Source organism: Heloderma suspectum, chromosome 5 (assembly GCF_057233095.1).
Source record: "Heloderma suspectum isolate Gila_16-S chromosome 5, 16-S_ref, whole genome shotgun sequence".
Lineage (NCBI taxonomy): Eukaryota > Metazoa > Chordata > Lepidosauria > Squamata > Helodermatidae > Heloderma > Heloderma suspectum.
This window is the reverse complement of record NC_139462.1, coordinates 187499082-187526840: the sequence shown is the minus strand read 5'-3', so window position 1 is coordinate 187526840 and position 27759 is coordinate 187499082. Positions and strand designations below refer to the sequence as shown.

General features: G+C 42.7%; 1 protein-coding gene across 5 annotated transcripts in view; it reads right to left on the bottom strand.

The window, feature by feature from the left end:
* The window catches only part of VWDE (von Willebrand factor D and EGF domains), a 65541-nt gene that overhangs the window by 12084 nt on the left and 25698 nt on the right, over positions 1-27759 (bottom strand). For 3 of the 5 annotated variants that reach the window (XM_084858665.1, XM_084858667.1, XM_084858668.1), the window contains exons 10-22: positions 25477-25750; positions 22396-22604; positions 19791-20782; positions 15636-15772; positions 11383-11538; positions 10082-10186; positions 7831-7945; positions 5708-5958; positions 5480-5588; positions 4709-4846; positions 2935-3054; positions 682-1341; positions 30-125 (exon numbers count right to left, since the gene is read on the bottom strand). In XM_084858665.1, coding sequence (XP_084714791.1) covers positions 30-125; positions 682-1341; positions 2935-3054; positions 4709-4846; positions 5480-5588; positions 5708-5958; positions 7831-7945; positions 10082-10186; positions 11383-11538; positions 15636-15772; positions 19791-20782; positions 22396-22604; positions 25477-25750 — 3362 coding nt within the window. Of the gene's footprint in view, positions 1-29; positions 126-681; positions 1342-2934; positions 3055-4708; positions 4847-5368; positions 5589-5707; positions 5959-7830; positions 7946-10081; positions 10187-11382; positions 11539-15635; positions 15773-19790; positions 20783-22395; positions 22605-25476; positions 25751-27759 lie in introns of all 5 variants that reach the window. The other 2 variants (XM_084858664.1, XM_084858666.1) reach the window with 1 other exon arrangement.

Below are 27759 nucleotides of genomic sequence, written 5' to 3'. Positions count from 1 at the left end.
AGAGGGCAAATACAACATATACTACTCACCGGCCTGACAACTACGGCCAGAATAACCGGTCTTACACCTGCATGTATTGGGTGCCACACACTCCATGTTTTTGCCACATGTATGCCTGCATATTGCTATAAGAGAGTAGGGGAACATAAAATCAGTAGCCTACCCTAACGTGTTCACTGTCAATACATAACAGACATAGTCATCAAAAAGCCTTGATCTTGAAAATATGTTTTCAATTACTTTGTGCAATTAAAATTCACATGGTTTCACAAGGATGTTAAGATGACTAGGGAAACAACGCAAAACCAAAACCATTTCATTTCTAGCTACTCCACTAGGTGTGAGCAACACTCGATAGGTTTCATAAACAGGAGGGCAGGCAGAAGACAAAGGCCAGTGGATAGACTGCCTTTTTGTGGGGCCATCTGTATAATTTATTTATTGTGTTTTTAATCCACCCAATAACAAATGTTTTCTGGGTGGATTACAAATGGTGAAAAGAATAAAATACAGCTTTCCCCAACCTGGTGCTCTCCAGATGGAAGCCACATGCAGTTTGTGAGCTGCAAGCTGTCCCCCTCTGAACTGGCATTGTAAAACTTAGGCACAAACATTTGCTAAAAACCTTACTGTGCTGCAACAACATAGCAAAATGGAGGTTCTTATTATAGGCATTCATACCTCTGCAAATGATACCGTCTCCATAATAACCGAAGGGACAACGACCACATCTGAAGCTTCCCCCACTCGGTTCACAAGGAACCCCAGGGAAACAGGGTGAGTCGGCACAGGTTAATAACTGTGGGACAGCTGCTGCAACTGATTTTTGATCTGTGCCAGGCCCTTTGGGTGGCATAGCAAATCTCTCAAAGGTGGACTGTACAGCATTATCTTGATGCGTGCCAAATGGCCTTGCTCCAAGTTCCTTCTTTGTCAGTAGCGTCCCATTGATCACGTTAGCTCTGCTGTTCAATGTTACGCCAGCTTCTAGGAGAAAATAGGCCTGTTTTTGCACCTCTGTTGCCTTCCCAGGAGAGACGGTGTTATTTCTCAGTGATGTGTCAGATGCAAAGTTTACTGCTAAGCCTTTCCCTGCATTGCCAGAATGGATGTTTTTTGTAGTGACACCTAATGCATATTCAGGGTTTCCACTACTAACAGGCTTTCTAAAAGCTTTTCTCTGTGAAATGAACACATTTGAAGATCTGGTCAACTGGGGTGCAGATGTCAATAGAGTGCTGTTGGCTATATCTGTGGGAATGAAACTTTTGGGAACATCTGTAGGATTAGAGAGGACGTTTGGGGAATCTGGAACTTTAGCAGTTGACAGTTGCAGGAAACCTGCCAAAGAAACAGAGAGGACGGAAACAACAGCATTATGATGAGGTTTACATTTCAAGGGAAATATTCTTAATGAGTCAAAATAGTTACCTTCTGTATTTATCAGAACTCTTCCTTTCAGACTTGCTAGGGCATACATAGCATTATCAAGATACTACAAAAATATGCATAAGGTTAAATCCTAACAACTCCCAGAACTATTTAAATAACTGAGTTGTCAGGGATCATAAATCATAAAATCTGCTGTTAATACTCTTTAGCATGTATTTATCATCAATAATGTGCACAAAAGTGAAATGCTGCAGAAGCCCTGTCCCCATCATTTTTTTTATTTTTCTGTCCATTTTGAATCACAGAAACAATATTGGAAGGGACCTCAAAAGGTACTCCCTGCCAATATAGGAGATCTGCTGACAGACCTTCCCCTGAGAGGTGGCAATCCAGCCTCTACTTAAAAACCTCTAATGAAGCAGAGTATTACCATCTTCCACAGCAGCTCATACTATCAGGAAGTCTCTCCGAATATTTGGTTGAAGTCCCCTTTCTTGTAATTTAAACCCACTGCCTTTTTTTGGGGGGGGGGCATTTATATACATATTTATGCAGATACAGGGCACAATCTTATGCATATTTCGACAGAAAAAAAGTCTTACAATTCCTAGCATGCCCCAGCTGCCATGCTGGCTGGGGCATTCTGGGAGTTGTAGGACTTTTTTCTGACTAAACCTGCATAAGATTGCACCTTTAATCAATTAATTAACTAAAATGCACAGGATCAACTAGTGACAGACCTAAATTTTCCAGAATGTCTGAACTGGTGGCCAGGGAAAGCTATACATAAGAAGAAATTGATGCGTTTAAAGAGGTTTAAGAGGAAAGGGTGGTGGCTTGATGGAAAGTGAAAGGAAAGCCAACCTAGTTACATAGAAACAGCATGGGAAAAGACACAAAAGCAGAAGGTGCCATGGCTCACTGGTAGAGCATATGGTTTGCAAGCAGAAAGATCCAGGTTCAACCTCTGTCATTTCCAGGTGCAGCTGGGAATGACCTCCATCTGAAACTCCGGATAGCCTCTGCCAGTCAGTGTAGACATTACTAAGCTAGGTGGACCAATGGTCTGATTTGATATAAGGCAGCTTCATATGGTCTAGAAATGGAATATCTGCATGAACACATTGCTATTAGTTTTCAGAAGGAACAGATTATTATTTAATGTATTCTTGAATCGTCTCTCCATTCAATGAATGCTTGAGATGATTTACGTAAAAACAATACCACAATTTTTAAAACAACAGCACCTAAAACAAAACTGAGAAAATACATACATTACAATAAAACAGGAGACCCCTCTAAAATCAAAGAGCAGCACTAATCACTAAAAGTTTGGCAGAAAAGTATAGTTTTTCTCAGCCATCTAAAGGCCAGTGATGAGGGAGGCTACCTAACCACCCTGGGGAGTTCCACAACCAGGGTGCTGCTATACAGAAGACCCTGTCTTGAGTTCCCACCAACAACAACTCTCTAGGAGTCGATTTTCTCCATCTTCCATTAAAAAAAAAATATGAACAGTATAAACCTGAGATCTTTACTTGCCAGAGACATTTTCACCAGTATGGGCACCAGCAATTCTGTATCCTTGTTCAATACTAAGACTTTTGCCCACTTTCACTCCAGTTCTTTCATGGTGGACTACTTTTTGGCTGTATGCATTTTCTGGAGACAAAGGATGAGACAGAGCTTTGTTTGTTGATTGTATTTCAACTATAACTTAAATAAAAGAACTTCCAGTCAAACAAAGGATAACTTATTGAAAGGCCAGCTGTAGAGTTACCAAAAAGTTGTTAGGACCTTTTGAAAAAGTTGGGCAGTCACCATGTGTTTCCAACTGTTGGCCACAAAGATCCTACATCTTCCACAGATTTATAGATTAGACAAACAAATACATAATTGGCAGTTGCGTCTAATAGAAAACCATCACAGACACACAACCATTTCTCAATGTTATTCTATTTCCTTCTTTTGGAAAGCATCAATTCCCTCCCCCACCTCCCAGTAAAACTACTGGTGTGAGTCAGCTCCATGGTTTTGAGGGAGGGGGAGAGGACAGCGGGTCTTCAGACATCCAATTGCCCAGCAGCAACTTCACATTTTCTTTTCAGGGCCTCATGTTGCTGCGGAGGCCCTGCTCTACTGCGACCAACCAGAAATGGAATTAAAACAGTGGCCCCATACGGCGCTTTCCAAGGTGTAATCCTGGAAGTGTAGCCCCTACTGGATTTCCAGAGAACCATCCTTTTTGTTCCTAACTAGCTGCCCTCATTCATAGATGTCTTCTACCTCATTCTGGTGAAAATGAATGAAATGTCTATAGAGATCTGTTACAGGAATTGTACTATGCCCTTTCTGGATGGCTCTTCAGTTAACCTTCCAGAAGATTCAGTCTCTTCCTCCCTCTTTTCAATCTCCAAATTCACTCAAGAGTTTTTCCTCAGAATCTGCTCAGACGCCTCCCTTCTCCAATATGGTAGCTGTTTGGGCACAAAAAGGATCACAATCCAGGAATCCAAGGGAGGATAAACTTATACAGTTATACCTTGAAAAGCACAGGACAGTATCCATCACAAAATTTCATATTTAGTAGTGTTTTTAGAAGTATAATTTTGTCATTTCATACAGTGTACTGCAAAACTGACAACCACTTGTTGAAGATACTGTGTAATCAGACTGAAGTACCTTTGTTTCAGATTTATTTCACTATCTTACTGCAGCATCCCCCAACGTAGTGCCCTCCAGATGTTTTGGACTATAACTCCCAGCATTCCTGACCATTCGCCAAACTGGCTGGGTCTGATGGGAGTTAAAGTCAAAAATATCTGGCAGGCACCGGGTTGGGGAAGGCTGTCTTACTGCATAACTTCTAAAGGTTCATGCTTTGAAAATGTTAACATTGGTTTTGTTACACCCACAAACCTGTAATTTCAAATAAATTTTGTGAATATAGTTGCCATGATTCATGATAGGTGCTGTGGGAGGATGACTGGATGCCATTTTGGAAATGGGATCTGCAAATTTAGGCCTATTTGCTTATGATATTTACCAAAGTTTCTCTTATTCCAAACCATGTCTTCTGTCTCGTACTGATGGAACTTGCTATCAGGAATGAAATTCCTATCAAGGTCTATTATGGGGACAGTATTACTAGGGAGGTTACTGCCTGGACACAACCATACTATGTCATTTATTGGCATCCAAAGGGCTACATTAGGAACATCAGACTGGGCGGGCCTAGTGCAACAAACAAAACATCAGTACTTTGAGTAAAATCCAAATGAATTGCACTCTTATAAGAAAAAAGTATAACTTTTACCATAGCATATTTTGCCATCTCCATACAGGCCTTCTGGACATGGGCCACAATGATAGGAATCAACAGTATTAAAGCAAAGTACTCCAGGAAAGCATGGCCTGGACTTGCATTCATCAGTATCTTCTTGGCAATGTCTACCTAAAGAGAAATAAAGACATTCATGCACACCAAAAGCCTTTCAAGGCTTTCCCCCACTTTCATACAAGCAAGTCATTAAAAGAAAATGCCACAAATATCTTTAAACTGAAAATAATGTAGGTGCATTGTCTAACCTTCAACAGATAGCAATCCTGGGTTTGCTGGGTTTTCTATGACATTTGACATATACATTTAAGGCTGCAATCCTATACACATAGCAGGGAGCAAGCCCCATTAAATTCAATGGGACTCACTTTTGAGTAGACATGGATAGGATTGCAGTGTGTTTTTACTTCTTATGCTAATTTCCTCTGTAATCTAGACATCCCACAAGCTTAAAGCCGAATGCTGCCCTCTTGGTCACTGGTTTTAACAGACTTGGGTAGCAGTATGTGAAGATATAACTCCGTAAGCAATGCTTAGAAAATATTTGTTCTACTTAAATATCACAGTAACTGAATCCTGAAATCATGCATGTAATTGAATTATTGCTATGTAAATTCAGAGTAAGTGACAATTCACCCTGCAGCCCAGGTGTACATTCACAGTGGAAGCGATACATTCCATTGAAACATCTGCCAAGATTACAGGGGCTGGATGCACAGTCATTGGTGTTCACTTGACAAAAGTCACCTTCAAATCCTGGAAGGCAGACGCACAGATATTTCCCACTTCCAGGGGAGAAATTAGTATTTGTCACACAAGTTCCACCATTTAAACAGTCACATGTTTTCACGTTGACCTACAAAAAATACCCAATACACAGCAGGTTATTGCTCATGAACAAGAGCAATTTGTTATTGGGCTTTATTGCTGAATTGAAGCAATTAGTGTTGGGTATTTGACCACAATAGTTATTACCTCTATTACTACTTTGGTTTCAGCGCTGCACTCATCTGTCACAGAAAAGGCAAATTTCTGAGCATTTTCTGACACAGCCTTCCATATCAGGAGTCCAGCAGGAGAAAGACTGCCACCTGGGGGGCCAGAATTCAATGAGAAAGCGACAGCAGAGCCTTCTGGGTCCATCGCTGTGAACTGATACACAAAATTCTCTCCATAAAATGCCTGCAGCCTTTCTTGGATGTTTTGAAACACAGGGGGCTGGTTGTCTGAAAAAAAGATTTGCAGTGTGCAAAGTCTGAAAAATGGCTGCAATCAAGAAAATTGTTCAGCTGCTCCCTCCCCACACCCCTGAACTTCCCCAGACACTTGGATAGCTACTGTTAGGGGCCCCTTCCAACTGTGTACAGTACCTTGCTTTATCCCATCTAGCTGCTTTTCACCAGACAGGGCACTAGGGAATACTAGCTGAGCAAGATGCAAAACCAGACCCACTGTGCTGGCCCTAAGCAGCCCAACCTCTGCTGAAAGGGACTCCACTGGGTTTGTGGAGTTCCTACACTAAGTGATCTCCCGCTTTCCACTTGCCCCCCACTCATCATGGGGACAGGCATTTCTCTAGCAAAGGGATAAAACCCATTAAGCTAGAATTCCACTGCTGTAATCAACAACATCAGTAGGTAGAAATGTGTCTTAAAAAAAAGAAAAGGAAGATGCATGTTTCATGATAGGCTGAAAGTTAAAAGAATTTTAAGGTGATCCCCCCTCCCCACCCTTATCATGTTAAAACAGTTTGTATAGAATTGTTCCCAATTATTTCTGTATCAGTTACGGATTTTTTCTTGTTTTTGCTTTAAGGATGCCAGATGTAAATCGTAATGCAGCATGTATGTGAAGCTGGGCCTCAAAGCTTGGCACAGCATCCACAGAACACCCAGGCTGATGCACAACTTGTGACCAAGCCGAACACAGCTATAGCACTATCTATGTGTAGTGGCCTGCCAAGGGTTTGAAAACTCCCGTTTTTGCCATCCTAAGCGAGCTGCAAAACAAGGAGATTTATTGAAGCCTTACTGAGCATGATCAAATCACATAGGCCGGGAGTGCACAACCTGTAGTTGCTAAACTACAATTCCCCTAATTGGCTATGCTGGCTGGGGCTGTTGGGAGTTAAAGTCAAAACATCTGGAGGGCACTGAGTTAGGGAAGGCTGCCATAAATGTCCTACACAGCGCTGTAAATGTACACAACACAATGAAATAGGTAAAGTGCGCTAGCCATTCAATAAATATTCCCATCCTAGGTGCATACACCGCAGAGGAAAAAGGCACAAGTCCATCAGGAAATCATGAACCCAAGATGACCTCTCATCATCCTTGTGCAGACAGTTAGGAACAAAATGCTCCAATGCAAGAAAATCAACTGCTAGATGGTGGATTTCACCTGAAGTTTTTCTTCACTTCTCATGAGCGCATTAACAATCCATAAATAAATAAATAAATAAATAAATTTCTATACCGCCCAATAGCTGAAGCTTTCTGGGCGGTTCACAAAAATTAAAACCAAACAACACACAATAAAACAATTTAAAATATAGAGAACATTAAAACCACAATATAACAATACAACCACAATAAAACCTAGCAGCAGTGCAGGAGTTTAAAATATAGATTTAAAACAGCAAAGCTAAAAATTTAGAAAGTTAAAATGCTAAAATGCCTGGGAAAATAAAAAGGTCTTCACCTGGCACCGAAAGGTAGGTGCCAGATGAACCTCACTAGGGAGCTCATTCCACAGCCGGGGTGCCACAGCAGAAAAAGCCCTCCTAAAGGATAAAGTGTAAAAAGGAGATGTGCTGCTCCAAACACTCAGCAATCTAATCAGTGGAGCAACTAAGCAAGCAGAAAACAAGGAGATCTACTAAGACCAGGGGTGGGGAACCAGTGGCTCTCAACCACATGCTCTCTACATGTCCCCAATTCTCTGGACATCTTTTGCCCCTTCACAGTTTATGGTATTTGCATTGCAAACATCGGTGTACACATGGGAAATATGCTTGATGTGTATGTTCCGAAAAAAACTAGTAATTTTTTAGGTTTGAGAATTAGAGCAAGTGACTTTCATAACTAATTAAAACTTACTTTCAGCAACTGACCAAGTTAACTTAGATATTTCAGGTCTGCAGAGTAAGCAGGGACTGGTAGGATTTGTGTCACCTTCACCATAACAAAGTCCATCTATGTTGCACGACTTCTCCTTCGCAGAAACAACAACATTGGTCGTTAAGATTATGGGCAATCTTTTTCTGCATGTTCCACGACGTACTTCTGTGTCATAAACTGTCAAAAACAGTGTCCTGCTAGCTACTCTTGTGTTTTGCATGCTTCAGAGAGAATTCACAACAGGCAATGGGCACAATCTCAGGAAGTATCTCGCACATCTATCACTAAAATGAACAAAAGCAGCAGTAAACCAGAGTATGATTCTTGTACAAATGACTCTCATTCTAATGGGGATTCAGGAAATCCTTTATACACTATATGCAAAGTGCCCTGTTGAAACTTCTGTGTTTGTCATTCCAGTTTTTGCACATGCAAAACATCCACTATGACCATCTGAATTTCTAGGAGGATTTTGAACCATATCACTGAAATGTATGATGTACACTGCTCTGTTACAGGTTGTGAATTTATGCTGGAATCTTACATTCATTTACCTGGGAGTAATCCCATTTGAGCACAGTGGGGTTACTTCTGAGTAAATAGGCATAGGATTACACTGCTGTTATTAATTTTACTGCTTCTCCTGTGGAGTGGTTGGCTGAGTGTGCTAAAATTATTGTTATTATTTATAGCAGCTGCATGCTAATACAATACTATTTTGCAGTCAAGGAGAAGCTGCTTACTTCACTTAGAAAAATATCTTCTTTTTAAAGAATTACTGTATACCTAAGACACCTTACTGATGTTGGGCAGTGTGTAGCTTCTCAGTTAAGTTTACTGACTTCCATTAATCCCTGTGTTGGTACTGCCCCCAATGCTGCTCTGAAGATGAGTAACTCAGGGTGCAATCCTATGGCCGCTAGTCAGCGGCTAGATGGCCACAAGATAGGTCATTCCTGGGAACCGACCTCCACCCCTTCCCGCACTGCCTTGTAGGCAGCACGGAACGGCCCCGCACTCGGAAGAGGAGTGCGGAGCAGCAAAAACGGGGTGTTCCTGGGGGCGTCTCAGGGCAGAGAAGTCGGAAATGCTGGTACGACACATCCTACATGTTGTCTGGCTGCTGCTTCCCACGCTCCAAGGTCCCATGGCTAGACAGCCGCATCGGCTGTCTAGCCGTAAATGCAGGGCGGCTGAGGCGCAGAGGGGACGATCCCCTCTGTGCTTCTCCTCCCCTGTATTGGATAGGCAGTCGCCTCCGAGTTCAGAGGCGGCCACCTATCCCAATAGGATTGCGCCCTCAGAAGTGTAAACAAGGAAGTGACCTCACTTCTAAGTCTGAAAAAGTCTGAGTGCCAAGACTGTACTAACCCAGACTGAAAGGAGTTTGGGTTATCCTGGGAGACAGGAGGAGAGGGGCTGAAGGAGTTTTTCTTGGGAAAAACCAAAACAGGAGTTATTTCTAGCACAAACTCAGCCAACTTCTCCACAGGAGAAGCAGCAAAATTAGCAATAAGGCATGATGGGTAAGAGATATACTGCCTGCTTTCTCCCTGTGAGCCCTGAAGGTTCAAGTTCCCAAACCTTCTTGGGTCACTGGTATGTCCAGGATTCCTATGGTAGAGAAGGAAGAATTATGTTTGGATGCCCAGCGCTTGGGAGAAAATGCAGTAAATATTCTACTTGTAGACTACGTTTTTTGATAAATGTTGTTTGATAAAGTAGGAAGTAGGATCAGAATCCACTATGTTAGAGCTATATTGGATGGCTGATTCATCAGCTAGATGAACTGATTAAAAAACTTTTGATCAAATAAAAAGATGCCCCTAATGAATTGGGCAAGATGTTTTTAAAAAATGTACTTGCATTAAAAATAATTAATTTCTACAAAAACTGCAGACAGCCATCTTAGAAGAAGCATTTGTCACATGCAAATTTATTGTTTTAGTCATATCCATCCGATGAAGTTGACTTTAGTCCACAAAAACATGTGCCCTAATACAGTTGTTAGCCTTTAAGGTGTCACAAGACTCTTTGCTGTAACAGATTACTACAGATACCCCTCTGGAAGTTGTTATACAAAGTATTGCAGATTTAATTGACCAATTAATTGATCTTTAAAATTTATATGATTAACAGACTAAGATTTATTTAGCAGAACTACTAGAATTATTTTCTAGCACCAATGAGTTTGTAAATAGATAAAGAAAAGTAAGAAGGAAATACTTGCCTTTAACATGCATAATCCATGTGATTGTGGGTCACATATCTGACAAGCTCCGTCAAATAAAGTCACTGTTTCAGGGTTGCTATAAGTGAACCCATCATTAGAAATCTGTTTAGACATATAGCAATAGTTCCAAGAGTTATAAAAGCATACAAAACAGGATTATGGAACATTATTATTTTTTTATTTCAAAATTTAGAAAAAAGATAAAATACACAAATAAAACATAACATGTTAAAAAAAGAGTGAAATATATTAAATACACTAAAAAGCCTGGGGGAATAAAGATGTCTTTGGTTGGCATTGAAAGGATAACAATGTTGCTGCCAGCTGGGCTTTCTGGGGAGGGAATTCCCCACGCCAGGTGCCACCAGTGTGAAGGCTCTCTCTCTCTGATTGCTACCCATATTACCACAGATGGCAGGGGCACCTGGAGGAGAGGTGCCTCCAGATGTAAATGCACGTCTATCCAGCCCAGTACTATCTACTTGACAGTAGCTCTCCAGGATCCTAACTGAAGCATACAGGAAGCGAATCTGGGACCTCTGGCATGTGAACTATGTGTTCTACCACTAAGCTTTAGCACTTCCCTTCACATGAACCTGCTCACCAGTTAAGTTCTTCAAATAAAGCCCTGCTCCATGTACCACCAGTTAACCCCTTTGCAATGAGTAGTAGAATAGTAATTGCAGTTGAGCACAGAGCAGGGTCTTTATTGTGCTGGCCCCTAGTCTGTAGATTCTCTCTCAAAAGGGGCCTACAGTTCAGAAGGGGCTGCAGAGTCCTTTCAGTATAGATTTTAAATATCTATTACAAACACAGCAAAAATTGTTAATTTTATGGTGTGCATTTTTACACTTTAAAATGGTTTTGTAACCCATTGTACTTTTTTCTGGTGCACCTCTTTAGTTCAGTTCTGGGAAAGGTGGGGTAAGCCACCGTGGTGTAGTAGTTAGAATGTCGGACTGGGAATCGGAAGATCTGGGTTCTAGTCCCCACTCGGCCATGAAACTCACTGGGTGACTTTGGGTCAGTCAATGACTCTCAGCCTAACCTACCTCACAGGGTTGTAGTGAGGATAAAATGGAGAGGAGCAGGATTATGTAAGCCACCTTGGGTTCCTTGCAAGAGGAAAAAATGTAGGATATTAATGCAATAAAATAAATAAATAATAAATTATGAGTACTCTGCCTTGGGCTCCTTGGAGGAAAAGCAGGATATAAATGCAATAAATAATAACAATTTGTTCAATTAAACAATAAGTAACTTTTTGATTACTATATAAAGTAGTTTTTAGGGTTTACCTTGATTTGCCATCTTGCAATGGATTGGTCATCCAGCAGATCCATAGCATTAGATTGGTGCCCTTGAGTTGGAAGTTGGCAATCAACAGCCTTGGTATTGTGGAAGGCTGCATCAATGAATACAGATTCCCCAAGCACCCATTTGTTATCACTGTACTGAATTAAAGGACCAAAAAGCCTAATTAAGTTAGATCATAAACAAAAAGACAAAAAAGTAGGGGTAATAACAGTAGTAGTTTATTTGTGTTTAGCTATGGCCATCACAATGAAATCACAAGTGGAAAATAAAATAAGCGAATCAGGTTACACTAAACATGTAATCTTCACAAAACAGCTGCATAATTTCCTTACAGTCATAGCAAAGAGAGCTACCCTGTAAGTGACAAAGAGTTGATCATCATATAAAAGTTTCACTATAATACCCTGAGGCAACCTCCTAAGACATTGGGTAATGATATATGACAGGAATTTCCTCCTTGGACAAAACAATATGTAATGTGTGAAGCCTTCAACCTGGCTGTAGCCTAAGACACAAGTCCATTCCAGCCATGGTTTACCCAAATAGCTCGCCTCCAAGCAGACAGAAGGCGTTACCTCAGACCTCAGTTCAGTGAAACCTATACAAGTCTAAGCATAAGCCACTGCTTGAAAATCATCTGCCCTAGCATGATTCCTTTTAATCTTAACAAACCAAAGTGAGAAGCAAGAATAGTTGGTAGTTCCTCTGCCTTAACCAGCATCCTGATCGAAAACCCAGTTCCTCGGGGCAGAATGACTTCTGGTAGACAGCAAGGTACAATCATTAAGAGTGCAATCCTATGCCTGTTTAGACAGCAAAAAGGCCTACAACTCCCCGCATGCTGGCTGGGGGAATGCTGGGAATTGTAGGACATTTTTCTATCTAAGCACACATAGGACTGTGCCTTAAATAGATCGATGAGCTCCTTCATCCAGATTTATCAGTTCTGGAGTACAAAAGGGGAAAGCCTTTTGCAGTACCAGTGCCTTAAGAAGTCAGGCCCAATAGCTGAGAGGGCAAAAGATCCATGACTCGACGACCTCCTGTGGCTTTTTAAAAAAAAGAGTAAGTACAGCCATGGCAACCTGTTTTGGATGTGGGCTACAAGACTGTGGGAGGGAGGTTCACTCTTTTCCCATGTGCTAATTTCCCAATCTAATTTGCCCCCATCCCAACCCAGGTCTACTATTTTCCTTGCAGGGCAAAAGGTGTAGGCGTGTGTCCATCTTTGGGTGGGTGATGTTTGTGTGGGACAGTTTGCATAGGGAAATCAGCTTAGGGAAGGAAAAGCTTATACCAATCCAGGACATCACATCTAGTCACAGAGAAGGAGGGCTGTCTTACATTTGTTTCGTTGCCTACTGGTTAAAGACTGTCTCCTGAAATGACTTCTGTGTGCCATGTCTGAGCAGCAGATTACATCCCAAACCACCAACAGCGGAGTTCTCATGTACCACTTCTATACTCTCTCAATTACCTATTTACAGCCGGGTGGGTGAAACATTCATGGGCTACTTAAAGTAACACAAATGAGGAACTTCTACTCCCTTTTTCAGGAGGGTCCCTGATCAACTAAACAGGATCAACTAAGACATAGTAACTTCATTAGAGCCATCTAAAACGTCAGAAAGTAGTGAGAAAGCTTTCAAGTTTTCTGGAACTCTTAAGATATTGTTGGGTTGCACAGCAAAAAAAAGCCCAGTTTGCACTTGTAAGATGGAGTTGAGGAGGTGTTATGCAGTTGTGCAGCACAATTCTATGCCTATTTACTCAGAAATAGGTCCTGCTGTGTTCAATGGGGCTTACTCCCAGAAAAATGTGCAAAGGATAGCAGCCTTAATTAGGTTAGACTGTGCTGTAAGTAAACGATGTCAGGTTGTGCCAGAGGAGCAATGGCTTTTCTCCGTTTGACAACATGAAACCAAAAGGGAAAGGCACTAAATAAAACCAATGAGCAAGAACAAAGAAACTGTTCTCAGACATGCCAAAATGTATTCAGGCCCATTGTGTTTCAGAAACAAAATGTCCTTCTTCAGGGATAATCGTCAACCTGCAAAGATGAGCTCCTTGGTTTTCTCATTTACTGAATCAAACTTGGTTTGCAGTTGATGATTGCCTCTAAAAAAGAGAATTTTGTTTTCAAAATATGTAGGCGTGAATAAATTTTGAGATCAGTTTCTCTTCTGCTCTTTTGTTCTCCCTTTGAAACGATATACAAACTTGTAGTTATTCAGAGCAAATGGATGCACAGGGCTACCTGTAATTGTTGTCTGCTCAACAAAAAGCTTGGAAGGTAGGGATCGAGAGTGCTGCTTTGGTAACAAAATAAAACAAAAACCCTTGCAGTGAGTGAGGAGTGAGGCAGTTCAAACTGTGATAAGTGAACTCCGAATAATTGTCTCACTAGGAGTTTGATCGGGTGGGCTTTTAACTTAATGGAGTGTAAATGTGCTGTTGACTTTCTCATTTCAAACTGACTTGCAGATGGGGGGATCCATGTTGTGCTCAAGGAAAATCCATAGCCTGCACTGTAATATAACCTGCCAAAATAACCTCAGCTCAGCATCTGCAAAAACTAGCCAAGAAAAAAGGATTCACTGGAAAAAGAAAATGTCTTCTGCTGAATAGATGTGGAAAAGGAATTCCTTAAGGGATAAAAAAATATGTCACACTATATTGCTTGTTCAAATTCAGAGGCCACGCACTAGTGTCAGCTTGTTTAGTTCAGGATTTGCAGTACTGGGCAATTAATGCAGTGTCTTGGCTAAACTCCAGTTTAAACAATTGCTTTCTCCCTAACAAAAACCCTCCTGTAATTTTTACTTGCAGTATTGATATTGAATGGCTAACAATGAATATAGCATGAAACGTGTCCTTGCATATTATGTATCCCACCAGAGGCACAAACTTGTGGGCCAGCTTAACATCAGTTACATGGAGATATCCACCCTATCCATACAACTGACACTGTGTTAAGGAGCCGTTAAAATGAGCTGCACAACAAACGACAACTGAGCTCTGGTGTTTGCACTCCTGCGGTTGCAGTCTGAGCATGGTCTGGAGTGAGGTGATACCACATAGGGTCTAGAGTGGTGCTATGCTACACTGTTCGTGATTCGGAGGAACAAATTTACACCTTACAGCCCTTCTTCCTATATTGGAGTTGTGTTAGGAAGATGCAGCTGCAACTCTAGTTATAATTGGAATCCACAGAGAATCAGAGCTGGGACATACCAGAATCTATCAGTGGGTCTGATGAGTTCCAAAATATCACCAGGCTGCGACAGGCTTCATCGTACACGTTCAGATGCCTCAGATGTATCATATGGGTTGCACTGGATTAAGTAACTGAGGCCTTTTGGTGGCCACCTTATGGCCTAGACACAGACATGAGAGGGCTCACTACATATGCATGGAGGCCTCCGTCACACTGCATGGCAATGTTGATCACTGGCACACATTAGTGACATCATCCACCCATTCAACATAATGTAAGCCTCCACCTCTGCAAGGCAAGTTTAGTGTCCAGCCTGGATTCAGCTTCAGAGCCTAGAAATTCCTAGGGATTCTAGCTTTGATCCTGGAAGTGTGGTGGGATCTGGATCAGAAGATCAGCTTAGGGTAACTTTTCCTGGGCAGAACCAAAGAGTTGCACCCAGGGCAAGCCCAAAACATTTTGCTGCCCGAGGAAAAAGCTAAAATGCCCTCCACTCGCCATTCCATATACAGAAGTTGACCAGAGCGATAGCTGAATCTTATTTCAACAGTGGTGATGGAACAGCATCCTCCAGCACACCTGAGATCAGAGCACTAGCTGAGAGGGTGCAGGGCAGGCTGTGTTGAACCCACAGCTCTGTCCTGCAACAGTTCACTGCTGCCCCTACCATATCTGCAGCCTGAGGCGGCCACTTCACTCTGCCTAATAGTAGGGCCAGCCCTGGTTTCACCCACCTTTAATCTACGTAGTTCCAGTTTGCTACCTTTGCACAGGGCCAAAGGTACAAAGTACAAACAGAGAAGGCACCATACTGAACAGGTTTTTTCGCATCCTTCCATCTTGCATGCTGTAACCACCTTATACTGACCCTACAATTTCCTTTGTCTGCTAAGAGGACAATGGAGGGAACAGCATGGGGACAATATGGATACAGTGTGGCTTAGGGGGACTTCATATTTTGAAAGCCTTAAAACTGGCAAAGATTCAATGTTAGTTTTACTATGTAAAATAAACCACCTTCAACTTGTTAACTTCACATCTGAGGCTTGATGACTCCTTAAATCCATGGCCAAAAGCTCTTACAGTTGTGCAGTCATACTGCCGGACATCACATAATCCTCCATTATCCAGCTGTACAATTTCTGGAACCCGATCTTTGAAATAAAAAACAGAACACGAAACGTCAAATCAACAAATGATCCCTTCATGCAAACTGTATAAAAAGGCTTTGTAGATAGCATCAGAGCTTGCATATCTGAAAAAAAGGAAAAATAGGGCACTGCAGACAGAAAATCTGGGCAAACGAACAAATTAATGTCAATATATTTTAAGTTGAAAGCTTCTTGGAAGAATTTCCTTCAGATAATTTGACATACTATATTCCATTAAAGTCTAGCTTTCAGCAACAGTGGATGAAGAGCTAAACCTGTTTCTAGACTTCTGGGTGCAGGTGGGGGCTAACATGACTGAACGGTATTTCATACGAAAATATTCCCTGAACAAAGAAACCTGGATATCAGAGAGAAGCTTTGTACCCTAGAACACTTGCATGCACTTTTGTTTATTCAGGGAATTCTTTTGTATGGAGAAGGATGCAATAATGTGAGGCCCTATTATCTCCTTCTCCTCATATGTTGTTTGTTAGAACTAACCTAAGAAGTATATGTATAATACTCATTTACATGGAGATTCTTTCTTTCTCGTGGTTCACACTCTTAAGACTTCAGATAATCATGTTATGCTACCACTGTAACCTGGTTTTTTGAAACAGATCTGGGACATATCCAAACCTGTCAGCAGATCTGGTGAGTTCCAGAATATCACCAAGCTAGGCTAGGCTTTTTCACATATGTATAGTTTACTCTAGTGCATCATATGAGTTGCTTTATTATGTGATGATTCATTACTTTTTCACATAGTAAAGTCAGCATTAGCAGATTCTATATGTTAATCTGAGTAATGAATATGAGGTGCAGAAAACACCATAGCTCAGTGGTAGAGTATTTGCTTTGGTTCCCAGGTTCCGTCCCTGGCATCTCCTGGCAGAGATGTACGGATTTTGTTAAATCTGTCTGATCTGTGTTTCCCGAATTGTCAGACATCTTTCATCCCATCATCCACTCACTGATAAAATTGGATTTTTAACCAGAATTTTGTTCTACTTACGCTGAGTCGCATTAGCACTAATTCGCATTAACTAATGCCCATTTGTGCAAGTGTGCATTAGCGCTAATGCGAATTATCACAAGTCGAACGAAATTCTGATGTGGACTAACTAATGTGCATTAACGCTAATGCATACTTGCACTAATGTGCATTAGTACTAATGCGAATTAGTGCAAATCCCCGCACAAGAGAAAAACCAGTCCGCAAGTCCACATGACTTGGGAAAAGCTGGTCCTCTGCAGAATCCACAGGTTGGATTCACAGAAATATGAACTCATTTGGATCCGTTGCAGATTTCTCCAACATCCCTATCTTCAGGTTGGGCTGGCAAAGATCCTGTTTGAAACCCTGGAGAGCTGCTGCCACTCAGTGACATTTTCTTATGTCTCTGAGTTTTGAAGGTGTCACTATGTGCCAAGAGGTGAAATCTTGGGATATGCCCTGCCATACTAAACACCAGCTCTTACCACAGGAGGGCACAGTCAGAAACAGATCCCATGCAAAGTTGATCTGCCAACACATGAAGAATCAATCAATATCCAGACATTTCAATCAGAGATAAATGTTCAGGTTTAATCAATCATATCTGTACAGTTTTAATAATTATATTTTACTGCCAGATTTAGGTTCCTTTGGTAAACAATAAACACAGCTCTAGTTAAGATAGGTACCCACTATCATAGAATCATAGAATAGTACGGTTGGAAGGGGCCTACAAGGCCATCGAGTCCAACCCCCTGCTCAATGCAGGAATCCAAGTCAGAGCATCCCTGACAGATGGCTGTCCAAGCTCGTCTTGAATGCCTCCAGTGTGGGAGAGCCCACCAACTCCCTGTGTAATTGGTTCCATTGTCGTATTGCTCTAACAGTCAGGAAGTTTTTCCTGATGTTCAGCCGGAATCTGGCTTCCTGTAACTTGAGCTCATTATTCTGTGTCCTGCACTCTGGGATGATCGAGAAGAGGTCCTGGCCTTCCGGTTAGTGGCAACTGTTCAAGTACTTGAAGAGCGCTATCATATCTCCCCTCAGTCTTCTCTTCTCAAGGCTAAACATGCCCAGTTCTTTCAGTCTCTCTTCATAGGACTTTGTTTCCAGTTCCCTGATCATCTTTGTTGTCCTCCTCTGAACCCTCTCCAGCTTGTCTGCATCCTTCTTAAAGTGTGGTGCCCAGAACTGGACACGGTACTCCAGATGAGGCCTAACCAGTGCTGAGTAGAGGGGAACTAGTATTTCCTGGGATTTGGAAGCTATGCTTCTATTAATGCAGCCCCAAATGGCATTTGCCTTTTTTGAAGCCACATCACATTGCTGGCTCATATTCAGCTTGTGATCGACAACAATTCCAAGATCCTTCTCGCTTGTAGTGTTGTTGAGCCACATATCCCCCATCTTGTAATGCAACTCATCATCATATCAGACTCATCATTCTTGTGCCGCTGTGCTGCTTTTGGGGTGGGTTGGGGCATTGCTGTGCACATGCAGTTTTAGGATAGGGTACACCAACTATACCAGTGCAATGTTATAAAACATGATGGTACAGAGTGCCAGCTCCAGGTTTTGGGGGGCCCTTGGGCAAGACAACTTCAGTGGGCCCCCTTCCTCAGTGAGTCTTACCTTCTCACCAGCATTGCCACGAGCCTTTATTGCTCTTCATCCACTTTCTCATCATTGCAGCCAAATGCTTGCTCGACAGGCAGAGAGCTAGTGAGCAAGTAGGAACTGGCAGTGGCGTCTACTGCTCCTCCTCATAATCACTATTGTCTGGGCTAGAATGAGGCAAGTGAACAAGCAAGTTGCAACGGTGAAGAGGAGGAGCAAGTCCAGAGGCTCTTGCCAGGGTGTGAGCCCTTGGCAGGTGCCCAACCATGCCGACCCTTGATGCCGGCCGGATGGTATATGCAAGCACTGCCAAAGCCCTACACAGGTGCCTACAACACGCATAGGGCTAAATTGGGGGTGAGGTGTGTACAAGGGTTCCTGATTGTGGGAGCTGTGCATGCGAATTCAGCTGAGCACACTTACAAGCCCCTATACAGACTGTTGCACTCAACGCACAGAAGTCTGTGATGTGGCCAGGGTGCTAGGATGTTTTAGGGGTGGGCGATGCATGCTCAGACACATGCCATCCCCAGTTCAGCCCTATGCATGTTGCAGGCAAATGCCTGCATAGGGCTCATGATGATACACCAGTGTCACACACCAGCCAGGTATTTAGGATCAGGGGGTCAAAAATGAAATGTTCCTTGTGTCAAAAGTAAAAAAAAAAAAAAAAGGGGGGGGGGAGGAAACTATCCTGTTTTTGTTTAAGAGCTGAGAGTTCTCTAAGGATCAAGCTACACGTCACATTATTGACACAGCGTGTAGCAGAGGATGTTTTTATTCTAGAGTAAGTGTGCACAATGCTGACTCAATTTGGGACCACCATACACTGGGAGAGGAGGAATACACCTTTCCCCAACACCACCATTTTTTCCCACCCACACCCACTCTGCAATGCAGGGGTTGAAAAGAGATTAAAAGTCTCCACTGACATCAATGGAGGCTCTTTTTCACCCCCAGGTGGGTACTGGTAGGGGGGAGATTTAATCCCCCCTCCTAGTGCGTAGTAGTCCCAGTCCAAATCAGGGCTGTGCACACTTACTCTAGAGGAAAAAACATTATTCTCAGTTACATGCTATGCAATTAATGTAATGTGTAGTTGGACCTTAACATGGAATGGAGGCATCAGTCTGCATTCCATCTGGAGGCCAGCATGTGAAATTGTATTCTTTTTCTGGGCTAGTAGTTGAGGCTAGAGATAAGGTGAGCAGTGGTTAAATCTAGCATGATGGGAATTGAGCATACATGACTTACCTTGAGAAAGCAGGACAGATGCCAAAAGGAGAGCAAAACAGACTGCTTTAGATTGAAACGTCGAAGTTGGATACTGAGAAGGCCCCACTGTGGGTCACCTTTGCCGAAAGCAGCAGAGAGAGAGAACACGAAGAACCGTACAGCTCAACTCACCGGATGACATACTGCAGTCGTAAGAGCTGAAGCCCTGAAAACAAGCACAGCCCCATTCGACACAATGACCTCTCCCGCTGCAGAGGTTGGGGCACTTCAGTGCTAAGAGCAAGCCCGCAATTAATTCCTCCTTTCCTTTGGTGCTGTAATAAACTTCTTCCAAAAGTCTCTTTTCACATTCATTTTCCAGCAGAGGTAAACCTGCCTTTGCCCAGCTGAGATCGTCCTTTAGCTGTAGATCCTGGACACATATGTGCAGGGCATCCTCTACCTGTTGGCCAAGGAGAGCCTCACAAGCTCTACCTATGCTGGAATTAGCTACTGTCTCTTGACAAAAATCCAACGCATCTGACTCAGTGAGGCCAGAAGGTGTTGGCCATGAGGACATGGGCTCTTGGTGCATGTCAGCTGTATGATCTTCTGGGAAGAAATAGCTAAATCCATCCAGATCTGTTTGGCTTAGACTCTGGGCTGGAAATACAGAAAGGTATTCATAATGATGTTGGCGCTTTCTGACAGAAAGTCTTCTATGGCGCTGCCGACTGCTGTACATGTCAGTGTAGCTGTAGGCTCCCAAGCTCCCAAGCGCTTCTTTATCTCTTGTATTGCCTGCCTTTGAGTTTGGAAAGATAGCTAGGCGTCCTGGGGATGCTGTCTGAAGAGCTGTTTGATTAAAAGAGTGTCCCTCTCTGGGGGGGGGAGCAGAGGAAGCCTCTTTGAATAGAGCGGCACGCTTCCTCAAGCCCCTGATATGATCAACTGGGCCAATATACTCAGCGGTAACATCCAGCCCTGGGATGAAAGAAGGAAGCCAAGCATTCTGTTCGGTTCTTTTGCAAGATAAAGCAAATCCTGCCTCAGAAACAGAGTTCAGTTGATTTGTCAGCTGATCCGCTCCCATGTCACCAGGACTGCAACTACAGAAAAGTGTTTTCTTGGCTGAATGTGAAGGAGCTGATGTTCTGTCAAAGAGGCTCTCTCCTGGCAAAATCCTGTCAAAGTAAAACAACAGGAAACCTCAAGATAGCTGTTACCCAAGAAAGCAATATCCACACACAGAGAGGAAGGGGAGAACTGCTCAGGCAGCTGGAGTTTTGTGATGCTGTTGCAGCAGCCATTTCCCACTTCCACACACCTTTTAAAACCAAAGGGTGATTTGTATCTTTGACAACAGGAACTGTTGTGGGTAAAAAAAAACCCCAATTATGACATTTCTATCATGCTCATCCTCCAGATAGCTTAGGGTGGTATACATGGGCTCAGCCCATTTCATCTTGTTACGTAGGTAGGGCTGAGATCATTACTGGCCAAAGGAGCTTTGTCTAAATAGAGTTCTGTACCCAACACTTTGCCCATGCTGACCCAGTTCAGATATCACAACCCCAGTTTTTTGAAACCCTGGGTTGTTGTGATACAACCGGGAGCGAGCGAGCATGCTGTTTCTTGCTGCCCAACTGCTCTCGCTGCACCCAGGAAGAGCTAAACAATCCAGGGATACCCCATCCCTGGGTTGTTAAGCATGATGTCTGAATGCAGAACTCTGGGATGTTGGGAGAGAGACAACCCAGATTTGAAACCCAAGTACAAATGATGGGTTACATTTCTGGGTTGTCTTCTCTCCCAATAACTCAGAGTTCCATGTTCAGACATCACACTAAACAAGGGACAGTTCACTTAGCTCAGTGGGAGCAACTGGGCGATCGGGAGCAAGAACACTCACTTGCTCCTACTCATTCATGACTAGCCAGGTTTTATAAAAACCCACCCAGGATGGTCGTGACGTCCAAACCGGGTCTATGGCTTTGTCCACACTGGCTTTCTTTCATACGAACTGGCGCTCATATACCACTTCTTTGAATCGTAGTCTTTCTTTTCAAGTGTTATATTACAGAGATGAGTTTTGCTTTTTGCACATAAATCATAGCAACATACACAACTGTGGACCATAAAAAGCCTACATTGTCTTATTTTGGCGATAAAGTAAAAAGGTCAGCGATCTTAAGCTTCAAAACAACATACATTCGCTATGACAACTGAAAATTTATAGATGTGCTAGCTTGTGCAGTATATTTTTAGTAGCTTTTGATTTTATTGAGGGATTGGATATTGTATCTCCTGTAATTATTATTCTCATAATTCACTTTCAATGAAAGGAAGTGGGGGATTTTTTACAATATTTCAAAATCTGAAACAGGACAAACTGAACTCTGTTTTCTGAAGCAGAATTCATTTTAATACTAAACAGAAAATGCATGATTATGATTAATAGTGTCTACACTGTTTTACGATTATTTCATTTTTTCCTCAGAAGATGCCTTTGTGTTCAGAAAGTTAGGTTGAGAGTCAAGACTTGTGACCAAAGTCATCTGAACTTTATTGATTAAACCTGCAATCCTATACACACTTATCTTTGAGTCAGTCTCACTGAACTCAATGGGACTTACTTTTGAGTAAAACTGAGTAGACACAGAAGATTGTGCTGAAAACGGGAGAATTGATATCCAAATCCAACACTCTGCCCATAGCATTCAACTGGTCCTTTTCAGTCACTAATAATATTTGATTTCTAAAAAGATCTTGCTGGGACTGATAAGGTTATTATTACCTCCATTTACTAATAAAAGTCAAATAAGCATCAGTTCCTCTAGTGATTTCAGTTCCATCCACATCATGGTAATCATTCTCTGCAATGCCATCAAACGTTCCACAAAGTCCCAGTGTGTGTTTATAATCTGAACTGGGGGCTCTGAGAGTTAGACTCATTCCCCATTCACTCACGTCAGCTCGAACAAAAGCTCCAGAAGAAAACGAGATCTAAAAACAAAATGGCATCACAAAGACAACAGGAAAGCTTTTTATGAATGCAGTCTCTATTTCTGGACAGTTTTGGAGATGGGGAGAAGTAATGCTTGGTCCCCCTACCATTTTATCCTCCCTCCCTTTTTCTGTCTTTAATTATAGTATTGTGTGTCTTAGGAAATCTACCTTCTTTAAAAACTTGCTACTGACTGCTACCTTCTCGAGATATAAGGGACTGGGAGCTTTTCTACATAAGGCTGTTAACCGGTTGTATCTACCTTTGGTTTTGTTGCAGAATTGAGTTCCAAGCATTCCACAAAGAACCTTTCCTTTTCTGCTTTTCCACTACATATCCTCTATGTGGCACTGTGGTATAGCAGAATAGTGCAAATACACAAGTGAAAAAGCAGTTTCTTTCACTTTCATAATTAAATGCTGCATTTTCCTTGTTCTAAAAAACCTTGTCAAAAGTGGTCTTTACATACAGAAGTGAACCTGGAGGGTCACAATGTCATCTAAAGATCCAATAAACAATGGTGAATGGGGAATAATGAGCTTATGCTAAATGCCTTGCATAGAAAAATCCTGGGACGCTGGGGTCAACCAGGCACAAAAGTTATCTGTAAATACCGGTGATAATTGTTGATTTCATGGGGACATGAAAAAATGTTTATTAACACAGAAACCATTATGATGTTTATTTTCCATCCCTGGATCACTTCTAAATCCCTGTCAATGCCAACATTGGCCTACAACAGGGGTGGGGAACCTGTGGCCCTCCAGATGTTGTTGGACTCCAACCCTGACTATCAGCCCAAGCCACTATGGCCAATGATAATGGGAATTGTGGTCTGTTAACCTCTGGAGGGCCATGGGTTCACATACCCTGGTCTACAAGATCACATAGGTGAGAGTAGGTGACAGACCCACAGATCTGTGACCCAGCTTCTTCAGACAAGATGCCTGAAAGCATCAGAGGGTCCAAGGTTTGCTCCACCCTTGTAAGCTTCTGCTTTAAAATGTCCAGGTGGGTTCTTAAACTGTATGAAGGATCAGTAAGCAGTAGCCGTCAGCCATGTGGCAAGGCAGGATTTCCAGATAGCTGCAGGAATGTGGTAATGCTTGGCTTAGTGGATGGCTACCAGATACAACAACAGACTCTCCGTACAGTAAAAGCAACTGTGTGGGAAGTTTTAAAGTGGACACCCCATGATCTGGTCTTGTGATCCCATGCCTAAGAATACCCATGCAAAAGCATATTAATAATAATACTGAATATGTGCAGTTATACCTGTGCACCACTATGCACATCAATAACTTTGGTGTGATGTGAAAAAAGAAAAGAAGGGGGAGGGGGAAGGTTGGAATATGTCCATGAGACTATTGGCCAAACTAGGCATGGCACACCATCATCTGTCTCCTTCTCTTCCTTTTAAAATAGAAGCTATGAGGGAAGGGTCTACATAAAAACCATGACGTAGGGAGAGGCGCTAGCTAATCCTTTGCACTGAGCTATTTTTATGAAGTGGCTATTTGCCTCCCAAAGTGAAATTTGCTGTAATGGCAAGTGGGGGGAACAAGGGACATAGCTCAGTGGTAAAGCACCTGCTTTGCATGCAGAAGGTTCCAGGTTCAATCCCCAGCTTCTCTCCAGGTAGGGCTAGAAAAATTCGTACCTGAAACCTTGGACAGCTGCTGCCAGTCAGTGTTGGCAATACTGGGCTTGATGGACCCATGGCCTGACTCAGTATAAGGCAGCTTCCTATGTTTCCTAACAGGGCGGGGTGGTCGAGGTCGGCAGAATAACCGTGTGGGGAAAAGGTTTAAACTCTATTGTGGCCTCAATCCAGACCTGTACTGTAGTCCCAGTCCAGATCTCTCCCTCTCTCCCCCATGACTATTTTAAAGAGTTAAAAACCACATGAAAGGCAATGATGTGTTCAATGTAACATCTAATTTGGCTCTGTGAGTTGTCAAGAAAAGCCCTTCCAAAAGAATAGCAAAGTGTCTATTGAGAATGGGCGATATGTACACTATGAGTTTTTACAAAAAGGCTCTGGTAATGAAAGAACTGTAGCAGGATAATGGCTGCCAACAGGAAAACTATGTTTAAACTAACTGGAGGTGGTTCGTGCCCTTTAATGGGGTCCTAAGCTGCAGAACAAATAAAAGGAAGTGGAACACTGAGGAGGAAAATCAGTGATAGGAAATGTAATGAAGTATGGACTGCACAAGCCCTCCTTCTATGATTAGTTAAAATGAGCTGGTGCAGAGTGGCATTACCTTGACCTGAGTTCCTGTTGTTTAAACTATGCAAACTGAAGAATCTTTTATGTTGTAAAATGGTAAAGGGGGGAGCCTTTTTTGTGACAGAAAGCAACAAAGACGAGATCATGGCTGTATTCAGATGCAACTATGATTTATTGTTATGGGAACAAGCCTTGGGCTTGTGTTCTCCCCCCTTCTCCTCTTCCTTCATAGCCACAAGATCAGAAGCTTCCATTTTTAATTAACTGCAGTTTAGTGTTATATCTGCAAATCCTAAACTGTGTTTTTTTCTTAACTAGATTTTATTGAAACAAGCTAGCTTCATAAACTACAGTTGCCTTGTTTCAGTAAACCATAGTTAAGACTAAGTGCAGTTTGTGCACGTTCAGATATAATGCTAAACTGTGATTAGTTAAAATGGAAATGAAGGCTTTGTCTTTCAACCTTGCAGCTGCACTGGAGGGAGAGTGTAAGTCCTAGGCTTGTCTAGGCTTATTCACATAATGATAAACCATAGTTTATTCTTCTGTCTGAATATAGCCTGTGCACATGCAAAAGCTAACAAAAAGCTCCTCCTGAGCCAAATAGCTTTGCAGCAGATATAAAACTGGTAACATACCGTGACTTTTCTTCCCAAGTATGATTCAGTTATCCTGACATTGCTGTCTGCCGGGTCTCTGCTCTTTACAGATAAGTGTGGCTGTGAGTCACGCAGCTGACCGCTGCACATGTCAAACGCTATTATATCAGCCTCTTCTCTGGCAACAAAACCACAGTTACATGATGCTGGGTAATAAAGGCTTCCACAATCCCACTGGCGCACGTGGACTTCAAAATTGCGGGAAGTACTTCTATACAGCACAAATGTTCCTGTTTTAAAATTGTCATACATCCTAGAAACAAAAAAAAGAGCATGAACAATTACTTTTACTTTAAAAATAATGCAATGTTTCTGAAAAGGTTTATTTTAATGCTGTGCTAATTTGTCAAATATTGTCATTTTTATTTGATCACTTCCGTACTGGATCCTTGCCCCTCTTGGCTGATAAAAACTGGCAGGGAAGGAACAGCTGGTTGAGCCAGGGAGGTGATTAATGCCTCCTTGTGAGAGGGAGTGGTGCTGGGCGGCCTCAAAGAGACGGTAGTGAGACCACTCCTAAAGAAACCCTCCCTGGACCCAGAAAATTTTAGTATTTGTAGGCCAGCGGCAAATGTTCCTTTCCTGGGCAAGGTTCTTGAGTGGGTGGTTACCAACCAGCTCCAGACACTCTTGGATGAGACTGATTATCTAGATCCATTTCCGTTGGGGTTCAGGCCAGGTTTTGGCACGGAAACAGCCTTCGTCGCCCTGTATGATGACCTATGTCAGCAGAGAGACCGGGGGAGTGTGGACTTGTTGATTCTCCTTGATCTCTCGGCACCTTTCGATACCATCGACCATGGTATCCTTCCGGGACAATTGTCTGAGATGGGAGTGGGAGGCAATGCATTGCAGTGATTTCACTCCTACTTGGATGGTCAGCTCCAGAAGGTGGTGCCTGGGGAATACTGCTCAGCCCCGTGGTCTCCAGTACAGGGTTCCACAGGGGTCAGTTCTGTCCCCCATGCTATTTAACATCTACATGAAACCGCTGAGTGCAGTCATCCGGAGTTTGGGGGTGCGTTGTCATCAATATGCTGATGACACGCAGCTCTATTTCCTCTTTTCCTCTTCTTCAGATGAGGGTGTGGATGTGCTAAATCGCTGCCTGGCTGCGACAATGGACTTGATGAGGGCTAATAAACTGAAACTCAGTCCAGACAAGACAGATGCTGTTGGTGGGCAGTTCTTCTGACCGGATGGTGCTCGACCTATTCTGGATGGAGTTGCAGGTTCATAGTTTGGGGGTTCTCCTTGAGCCATCTTTGTCACTTGAGGCTCAGGTGGCCTCAGTGGCATGGAGTGCCTTCTACCAACTTTGGTTGGTGGCCCAGCTACGCCCCTATCTGGACAGGGATAACCTGGCTTCAGTTGTCTATGCTCTGGTAACCTCCAAATTAGATTACTGCAATGCACTCTACATGGGGCTGCTTTTGAAGATGGTTCAGAAGGTGCTGCTCATGCAAAATGTGGCAGCCAGATTGATAACGGGGACCAGAAGGTTCAAACATGTAAGACTGATTCTGGCCTGCTTGCACTGGCTGCCTGTATGTTTCCGAGCCCGATTCAAGGTGCTGGGTTTAACTTATAAAGCCTTACAGGGCTTGGGGCCACAATACTTGATGGAGCACCTCTCCCGACATGAACCTACCTGTATACTACGCTCAACATCTAATGCCCTCCTCCGGCTGCCTACACCAAGGGAAGCTCAAAAGACAGCAACAAGGGAGATGGCCTTTTCGGTAGTGGCCCCCAAATTATGAAATGATGTCCCCGAGGAGACCCGCCTGGCGCCAACATTGTTATCTTTTTGGGCTCAGGCTAAGACCTTTCTCTCCTCCCAGGCATTCAGCAGCATTTGACAAGTTTGAATCGATCCTGGAATGTCTCATGGTTATGTTTGTTTGCTTTTGAGATTGTTTGTTTGAAGTTTTTTGAGATATATGTTTCTTTTGTGTATATTGTCTGTTCATGTTTTTTTTTTTAATGTAAATGGTGTTTAATCTCTGTATATTGTATTTTGTAAACTGCCCAGAGAGTTTCGGCTATTGGGCGGCATAGAGATGTAACCACCACCACAACAACTCCTAGCTAGGCTGGCCACTGGTGAGGGATGATGCAAGTTGTAGTTCATTAACCTCTCGAGAGCCACAGGTTCCCCAGCTCTGCTCTAGGAAGTTCTTTAGCATTCCCCTGACCCCTTGGTGTGCGGATGTTCCCCCTAACTCCCTAAATAAGCGGCAAGCAGGAGAAAGCTGCAAA